The sequence below is a fragment of the Montipora foliosa genome, chromosome 9, assembly GCF_036669935.1.
Source record: "Montipora foliosa isolate CH-2021 chromosome 9, ASM3666993v2, whole genome shotgun sequence".
Lineage (NCBI taxonomy): Eukaryota > Metazoa > Cnidaria > Anthozoa > Scleractinia > Acroporidae > Montipora > Montipora foliosa.
The window spans coordinates 9,296,719-9,305,979 of NC_090877.1; the positions used below are offsets into that span (position 1 = coordinate 9,296,719).

Here is a 9,261-nt window from a genome sequence, read left to right on the forward strand (position 1 = left end):
GAAAAGGCAATATTACGATAAAACTTGCTCTTTGGAGAACAGAAGTGTGTGTTTGCTATAATCTTTCAGAGCTCTGTGTTGAAATTATCAATTGATATTTTTCACATTTCGAGAATTTCACGACTTTAACATTTTTGTTAGCAACCACAAATGTACAGCATCAAATAACAGAACTTCTCAAGGGCTTTCGGGGTTTTTGAAGCCACGCAAATATTCAAGTTTTCATCATAACACTAAGAAGCATGAATCACACAGCACTGCACGAAGCTACAATTTAAAAGAATTCATGTTGTTTCTGTTGCCATTTTGTGAACAAATTGAACACCATGAAACTTGCGCTCACTTCAAACACGGCCTTCACTTCTTCCGGATTCTTCTCAATGCACCAGTCAATCCATTGACTCCAGAGTGGAAGCGATTTCTTAAGACATGAATAAAAAAGATGCAAAATACATGTACAAACACACGACTACAGTGTGTACTTTAGACTAAGCTGCCTTTAAAAAAACTGCTCTCGCCCTGCTTTTCAGGGGCCAACTCAAGCTACATGTAAATGTATTCTCCGCCCCTTGCCTTTTTAGAGTGCTTGGTGTTAACTTAACACTAAGCCACCAAAATTTTAAGCCTTGATTTCAAAAAGACACCATTTTAAATGGAATTTTCAAATTTAATGGTTCGCCTTTACTAACTTTAAGATGATCGAAGAGAAAATGACGTCAAAGTTCTCTAGTTTAAGAATGCAATGCGTGTGTATACCGCATAATTAATGGACAGCACGGAAGTTTCGGGCTTTCAGACTTTTAAACTCGCGTTTTGCGTATATAATAAGCTACATTTGACACTACTGGGCCTTTGATGTCATTTTTCCCAGGATCCGACCCTCTGAGGTCCAATCCATCACTTTTGAACGTGAGTAACGGCGAACCATGAAATCCAAAACTTGCACTCAAAGTAAACGGCCTTTGGATCAAAGTCAAAGATCAAACTTTTGCCAGTCAGGTGTTAAGCAAACACACTTTCAAAATCTAAAGAAAAAAAGGAAATAATTCTTTTATCAAAGCGGCACTTAATGGCATCACTACCAAGATGACCTCATTTTGCTGGAGAGAAAGCCCAGACCACCAGAATGGTTGAAAACCAAACACAAAATCCAGGTGGTTGTCCAAGTAGGATTTCCACCCAGAACATCAGTACTAACTGCTGAAACCAGTCTTCCTTGCAAACACTTCCTTGCCTGATGAAGGATGGTGTAGCAAGAGATGTTCAAGCCACATTGCCATTCCATTATCGAATTCAAAGAGAGGGTACAGATCTACTGTACACGTATGTATTTTCAAGAACATGAACTACATGTATCTTGTACCTTTGAGTCAACACATTTTACAGCAGTGGAAAATTCTGCATAAATGTTTTCCATTTTACCTGAAAATCAAAAAAAAAAGTTAAGTACTGTACTGTACCTGCTTTAATCAGTTCATTCGAAAGAATGATCTTCTGTTCCAGATCATTAGCATGAAAAAAAGTGCATCTTTTTCTCGGTTCATTGAGCGTGGCACTGCTTACAATACTCTGCCACAATTATTTTCTTGCACACTTGATTTTTTCAAGTTACAATCATGTGCACTGTATGTACAGCCAGTGAACCAAGTGAAAGAGCTGTAGTTCATGTAGTCATGGGCATAGCCAGGATTTTTCAAAGGGGGAGTCACACTGTGTCAAACAGATGGTACTTGCGTTTTTGCAACCTGATTATTGTAGGTTGTTTGCATAAAAAAAAGGCTTACAAAGGGTGGGGGGGGGGGGGGGGGGGGTCCCGGGATGAGCTGCTGCCCCCCCCCTACTTACGCCCTTGGCAGTACACATGAAAAATCAGCAGGATGCAAAACACAAACTGTTTCATCGGGTTCTTACTTTTGCCAAGAACTTTCAGTCTCAAATATTCAATCCAAAGACTTGTTGATGTGTTAAACTCCCCTATTGCTTTCTTGCACACAACTAATGCCTGCCTCTTTTTGTCTGCTTGTAGCAGAACATTCACCTACAGGTAGAGAAAAGAAGGTTAAACTCACTTTATAACAATAAGTTAATTTTGAAACCACTGAAGAAGAGGGAGCACCCAGGAAAGGTATGGTTTATTTTAAAAACTGGCACATTTTCTTCATGAACTTTTATACACTTAATGTCTGGTCCTGAGGGAAATAGTTAGTTTTGATTTCTCGAGAGTTCTGATGTATTGTCGAGGGAAACATCAGGACTCGAGGGAAAACAAAACTAACTAGTTACCCAAGGGACCAGACACTAAATGCTTGTCATATATTTAGACTTTTCTTTCAACAATTGCAGCAAAACATCCGGAGCAGGCAACAACTGCGAAATTGTATCCCAGTCGGGATACATTTGAATTTGATCATGGGCACGTGACCAAGAATCAACCAATTACAGTACTTGTTTTGTTGAGTGAAAGTCTAAGTATGTACATCTTGTGCATTGACAACTCACCCATGTTTTGTAAAGATTCTCTGTCAGCTTATTATTCCTGGACGCCTGTGAAAATAACTCCAGCACAATTTTCTCTCGCTGCAGGGAAACAACAGCAAAATTTTTGAAATTGATATCCTGAAATCGCATAATTACAAGGTTAAGAGAACGAAGCAATTACAATCTATCAGCATGTTGCTTACTACTCGCAAAAATAATTTGTGTGAGGTTTTGATTGAGAATTTTGATGGCAAAACTAAATGTACATGTATTATTTTGGCATACCAGAGTTGAAATTTCCAGTATTTTTAAGAAGTCCTGGGAAATGGCCTTAATTTTATTGCTAGAACCTACCCTTCTGATCTGGTGTTCAGCACTGTCACCTAGCAAGTCCACAAAGGCTTCAATGCAATGCTCCCACATTTTACCTGTTAGTTATTGGAAAAATAGAAGCAGCTTATGTTACTGTAACAGTGAGTTGTACAGAAAAATTTTGTCAGTGCTAAATCGCATCAAAATAATTATAAATGTGGAGAAAACAAAATGTCAAAAACATAAGGTTTGTTAACCTGTCGGAACTTTATTTACAGCTTCCTGAAACAACTTGTTCATTTCTGTTTCAAGTGCACACCACTGGATATCTACAAAGTCAAGCAAAAAAAGGATAATAATAAAACCATAATTTATTAATAATTATGACTAGCAATGTTTAATAATTGCGTTCCAATGAAGGAGGACGCATTCTAATCATGTCGTTTTACAAATGTCCTGAATATGTTTCACAGGGATTGATCATGATGCTATGCAATTTCAGGGTTTGGACAGCATCTTGGACTGGCTGGCCGACAAGCACATCACCTCGATCTGATGTGATTGTGAATCTGTCATGCCTTTGACATCGGGTTAGTATCGCAATGCCCGCATGTCCAAATGAAAGCGGGAAAAATTCCCCATATTTCCACGTGGTTTGCAGTTGTGTGTGTTGGTTGCTCGGCCGTTTTCTTTGCTGTTTTTTTTAAACGTAAGTGAAGTTGTGTTGATTCATTCCAAATGTCACTTGCAAATATGACTAAAGCTTCTTATCAGAATTTTATCAGAAAGGTGTGTAGTGGCGTGTTTTGTAGGTGTAGGAACCAGAAACTGGAATTTGACCCCACATGCTTTTGTGCCGGCAACGAAGCAGAGTTGTAATTTGTCAACTCAGCTGCTTTTCACAGGAGATTCAAGTTCTCTCTGTGTACTGCCTGAAAGCACCCCACAAGTCCACTTTCCCTGAATATTTCTGGGCAATCAGTACAATAAAAAATATTATTTTACTAGACATAGAATGCACTTTACTAATCCATGATTACTACTAGTAATAATCTTGCATATTACAAACATTACACATACACTGCAAGGATGCCTTTCTGAGCTTCCAGATTCAGTCAGGTATGTCAGGTATGAAAGCCAACTCCAAAGGAACTGCATGAAGTTTACAATAGCATACAAAATCAAAGCAAACCTGTTACTACTACAGAGCCTTTCTTTGCTTCATTCTTCATCTCCTCTAAGTGCTGCCGAGCTACTAGGTTCCAGACTTCCTCAGACAAGGGAAAATCCTCCAACATGCTTGAGGGATTAGAGGATCAATAATATCATTTCAAGATGAGGTCAGGGTCAGGGTAACACATGTAAATATACATGTAAAACATACATGTAAAACTGGAAAAAAAAAACACCATAAAAGAGTATGGTAAATTAATTATTTCATCACCTGCTGTATACCATATCACAACTTTCTTTTGTGCCCTCAAAGAGGTGGTAGATGTCAATGAAAGATTTTCTGAAATCTACATCATCTGTTAAAAAAATACAGCAATAATGCAAAGTCAAATATCACAATTTAACATCTTTCAAAGTCCTTGAATTTTGGAGTTGTCGGGTAGCAACAAAAAGGATGTTCGATAGCACAGGGCTAGTGTAACAATCTTTGGGGCTAGTGCTTTCTTATCATAGGTTGCCCGACAGGCATGCATCAATCTAACACGTGTAGTGTTGTTGGTTGCTTTTTTCTGATGCCAAACTTCTGACATAAGTGTTTAGCCTGGACAGTTTGACAGACATGTACATTGTGGCCTTAGAAAATTAAGACTTACACTGTAATTTCACGTTCAAAATTTTTATTCTGAAGCACTTGTAACTGAAAACTTGAAGGTGTTTGTACATTTAAGTGTTTGTCAAATTAAAATTGGAACTTTCTTATTTAAGTGTCTAGTCGTTCTATCGCTGGAGCGCTAATTGGGGACACTGTAAACTGAAATTAACAATGAAAGTAAATCAAGTCAAATGTTGGTTTTTGAGGACAGAAATCAAAGGGAAATAGTTTATCAAAACTACAAGTACTTGTACCTATTATTAATTAAATTTATTTTTGCATTGTATTAATTAAATTGATTCCTGGCTAGCTCATCAAAGTCTTGGGCTAGTAAGATGAAATTACAGCTTGCCCTTCCAAGCCCATGCTTCGAATTTCGTCTCACCGTGGACTTGTTTTATGTGTTAGCCTTGATAGAATTTGATCATTCAAGTGAGTGTAGTCCTTACAAAGAACTAACATTAGTGACTGACCTTTCAATAACCTGAGCTGAAGTAATCTTCAGAATTACATACAGTAGTCAAAAGGGGAGTCTTTAACATCAGTCCTTTTCAGGACTGTGCTTGCTACAATACATATAATATCACTCAAATCTCCATATTAGACAGTCATTACCCTGGTACAAAACAGGAAGTAGTGAACTGTAAGTCTAGTCTGTTTCTTTCTCTTTTTGCTATCAGTGATGCATTTGCTAAATTAAATAAGCCCCCCCTCTCAAATACATGTAAGCCCCCCTCTCTATTAAGCTTCCCCCCCCCTCCCCCACCACCAAATGTGCTTGAAATAAATAAGCCCAAAAGGGGGCTTAATAGAGAATTAACAGTATTATTGATAATTACTTCAAGGATGGCCTCTTTTTTCCCCTCACAACATGAAGATGTTGCTACTGTACCAGCACAATTAAGTGGCTTAATACATGTATGTTTCATTCCTATACCTGGTATACACTCTATTGCTTTTTTATACACAATTTCAGGAACTTTTCCAGCAAGAAATTCTGGTGTCACTTCTTCTTCATCCTTTCCCTGATTAATGATAAGATAAAGAAAAGGGTAAAAAGGAGTCAGCATAATTTAAATCACTGTGTGATGAGACTTAGAAAAAAGAGTTACTGTACTACTAGCATAAAATAATTTTACCATGATCTAGTCTAAGAGAGATTTTGCAACCCAAGAGAATCAAAAGTACACTGTACCTGTTGCTCTTCTATTTCATTTAATCCAAGAACTGCCCTCCTTTTTTGTATCTAAAATGCATTAAGGCATACATTTAAGATAATTATTAATCTAACAGCTGTTACTACAATGTACATGTAAAATGTACACGATGATGATCATGAAAGGTTAGTGAGCCAAGTCACACATAAAAATTTCAAAAGATCTTACCATCATGTGTACCGTACATGTATGTGATACAGTGATTTTTTTTCTAGTAAATTTTTGTCCTGACTGCGATTAGGTATCAGCAGCATGTGTTCATTATACTGTACAACCTCGTTCCCAGGGTCTCTCATCTTAACGCCTGGGGCGAGTGAGGAGAGACCCTGGTAGGGTCTGGTCACGTGTCTCCCAGAATCTGGGAGATAAAAATTTATCCAATGAAGGCAGGGGCAGCTTAGTAAGAATTTTGTCTATACTGAGACTACGGGAGTGCGGAATGTGTTGTCACCAAAACAAACCAAGTTTCACGTGCTGTGGTATGTGAACACATGTTCTTCTGCGGCTATGTCCGGCGATAATAGTTTGCAAACGCCGAAGAAAACATATACATCGTCTGTCATAAGTTGCTGTAGATTGTGCGGTTCAGTCAAAGACGTTTTACATTGTATAAATCTGTTCAAGAAGGCCACTGAAGAATTGCTTGCCTTAGCCGAGGCTGTGTTTGGAGGAACTTTGCAACGCCATGAATTAAGGCCACATCTGGTATGTAGGCCTTGTGAACGACGATTGAATAATTTTCGAGCATTCAAGGCAATGATTACGGAGAGCCAAAGTCACTTCCAAAGAAGCGAAAGGCAGGAAAGAGTTGAATTCGACAAAGCTAAATGCGACAAATTCCTTGTTTAGAGAGGACCCCTCCCTAGTGTTTTCAATTGTCACAGAAGCATGTAACCAGACCGTACCAGGGTCTCTCCTCGCTTGAGAGACCCTGGGAACGAGGTTGTATACTGTATCAACCTGGCTCCTGTAACTATGTGTAGTTAAAATTAATCACAAGTGATATTTACAGTAAAAATGTATACCAACCTTTTCTACATGAAGAAGTTCCATTCTGAAATACTACAAAGAAACATATCCAATCAAAAAAAGGAACAGAGTTTGCAGTCACTGTATTCTTGGTGTACATATAAAGTATGTTCATAACATAAATAGCTCATTATTTAAAGGATAATACTGTGATACCTCTAGCCAAAGCTGTTTTGAAGAGGGATTCACTCTCAATCCTCTTTGCAATAAACTTCTGCTGTTAGGAATGTTTTTGTTGTCTTCAAATTCCCACTTTGCTGCCATTATCCACAAGTCTTAAACAATACAGTGAATTATTACATGTACAGTATCAGTGTTCTGGCAGTTCTGTGTATTTTAAAATGATTACAGTACATCATTGTATTATTGGAATGGAGAAACAAGGTTGTAACTTAGCCAAGGTACAGGTACTTACGGTCAGCATAAATTGTACCTGTGGATCTATAACATAACTCCAATGTGGCTACATGATATGATGGCAAGGTTAAAATCAATACAATTCTGGTCGCCACTCCTCTCTCCAAATGGCTTACTGGCACAACGCAAATGTGGGGATTATGCGTGGAGTACCTACAGGTACTACTGTAACAGTACATGTAGTTGCATTGTATTTACTGGATACCCTGTAGCGGCCTGTTTGCAAGTTGTATTTCAAAGTTGTTTCCCTCTCCTCCCACCCATTTTGGCAAGTATTCCATTGATGGTGCCTCTTTGTCTCTCATGGGTCACTTTCTGCCTCCAACTACATGTACAATGTACCTTTAAAACACAAGCTTCCAATCACATCTATTATAATGTTGACCATACTCATCATTTTCGAAATCCTCATCAATGTCACCCTCCGTGTCCTCCTCATTACCATCATCACCATCATTTTATTTAATTACCAGTAAGCTCATTTCCTTGTTACCATTTTCAATTCTTTCAAACTGAGAATTACACATGTAGGTCCAATACTCACTTGGTTTGTCTGGATGATATTGCAAGACTCGAGCAAAAACTTTCCCAAGTACTCTGGTACTTTCCTGAAAAACATCCAGAACAAGAAGTTGGTACTACAATAAGTTATACGTACATGTAACTGTAGACTAGAATTATTATTACCAATAAAAATGGGGCACATACAATAATTATGTTTAAGTTATCATAATCACAACAAATGCTATTTTTAACTTCCCCTCACCATGTGTTTGCAGAATTCAATGTACTGGATCCAAAGTTTAATGTCTCCCTAAAAATGGCAATTTAAAGAACACGTCCATGATATGACAACAGATTTCCTGTGTGCCACTTTTTAAATAATTAGTTTGTCTAACATTAAAGTCAAGTATAAAAAAATTAATGCAAGCATTATTCAGTCAATTTATGATGCTGGTAAGAGAGTTTTAATCACATTCAACAAGGTACACATTATGGGTAAATTATGTAAATTCACTCACCACAAACTTTTTCAGTGCATTCTAAACAAGGAATAGAGGAAAAGAACAAAATAAATTGATATTACAGCACTTCTTTACAGCCATTGTGACCAGTTCAACTGCATTATTTAAGTACCAAAATAACACAACAATAGGCGAAAAGGTGGGGTTTTACATGTAAGTGATGAGTCAACATCTTGACAACATGCAGAATACATGTAGCATTGTCAGTGAAACACTATGTACTGTATCACTCAACCTAATTTGACGTTTCACTTAAATTTCAACATCACAGAACACACACAGATTTACCTTGAAGAGGGTATGAATCCTTTTTGTTACAGCATTCTCTCCACGCAGGTTTCGTTTCAATCCAAGTCTCTAGATATCAATGAATTTCATTAAGTCCAATTAAGAATGACACATGTACATTGTCATTTTAATATTTCAGACAATGTGAAAAGTAATAATAATAATAATAATAATAATAATTATTATTATTATTATTATTATTATTATTATTATTATTATTATTATTAAGGCTTCGTAGCAGCACAAAGTAAGACATCACTTTGATGAACCAAACAATGTTTTTGAAGTTCATATTTAATCAAGACATGTTTCGGATGAAACATCATCCATCGTCAGTTGTACAATGAGAATAAAGTGAAGTTGTGCAATAAGTAGTGTAACAAAGTGAGATGTAACATGACTAATTAAGGATGAAGGCAAGAACGGAAAAAACTGTCATGAGCTGCGCATGCTCAAGTTTGTTTGCTCTTGAGCCCACGGAAAATTCTAGCCGCCATCATGGATTCATGCGTGAGTCACTGTATATTCGCCAGAGTTTCTCCTTTGTCCCACCATGGCCACCTCCCCAGTTGATCCCATATGTCGATTCAACTTGAAAAAAAGTTAAACCTAAACACTTTCAAGTTTTTAGCATAGACGCTAGCGCATTGCGCTTCCTCGTGCACAGTTT

At 37.4% G+C, this 9,261-nt stretch overlaps 1 protein-coding gene across 1 annotated transcript in view; it reads right to left on the minus strand.

Moving 5' to 3' along the window:
• Window positions 1–8,654, minus strand: part of LOC137969670 (U3 small nucleolar RNA-associated protein 6 homolog) — a 21,054-nt gene extending 12,400 nt beyond the window's left edge. The window contains exons 1-16 of the mRNA XM_068816002.1: window positions 8,592–8,654; window positions 8,301–8,321; window positions 8,045–8,092; window positions 7,823–7,886; window positions 7,018–7,136; window positions 6,862–6,894; window positions 5,811–5,861; window positions 5,553–5,640; window positions 4,235–4,319; window positions 3,983–4,089; window positions 3,048–3,119; window positions 2,833–2,906; window positions 2,500–2,577; window positions 1,912–2,038; window positions 1,364–1,422; window positions 344–421 (exon numbers count right to left, since the gene is read on the minus strand). Of these exons, the coding sequence (XP_068672103.1) occupies window positions 344–421; window positions 1,364–1,422; window positions 1,912–2,038; window positions 2,500–2,577; window positions 2,833–2,906; window positions 3,048–3,119; window positions 3,983–4,089; window positions 4,235–4,319; window positions 5,553–5,640; window positions 5,811–5,861; window positions 6,862–6,894; window positions 7,018–7,136; window positions 7,823–7,886; window positions 8,045–8,047 (1,038 nt within the window). The 5' untranslated portion in view covers window positions 8,048–8,092; window positions 8,301–8,321; window positions 8,592–8,654. The remainder of the gene's footprint in view (window positions 1–343; window positions 422–1,363; window positions 1,423–1,911; window positions 2,039–2,499; window positions 2,578–2,832; window positions 2,907–3,047; window positions 3,120–3,982; window positions 4,090–4,234; window positions 4,320–5,552; window positions 5,641–5,810; window positions 5,862–6,861; window positions 6,895–7,017; window positions 7,137–7,822; window positions 7,887–8,044; window positions 8,093–8,300; window positions 8,322–8,591) is intronic.
• Between the last annotated feature and the right edge of the window lie 607 nt (window positions 8,655–9,261).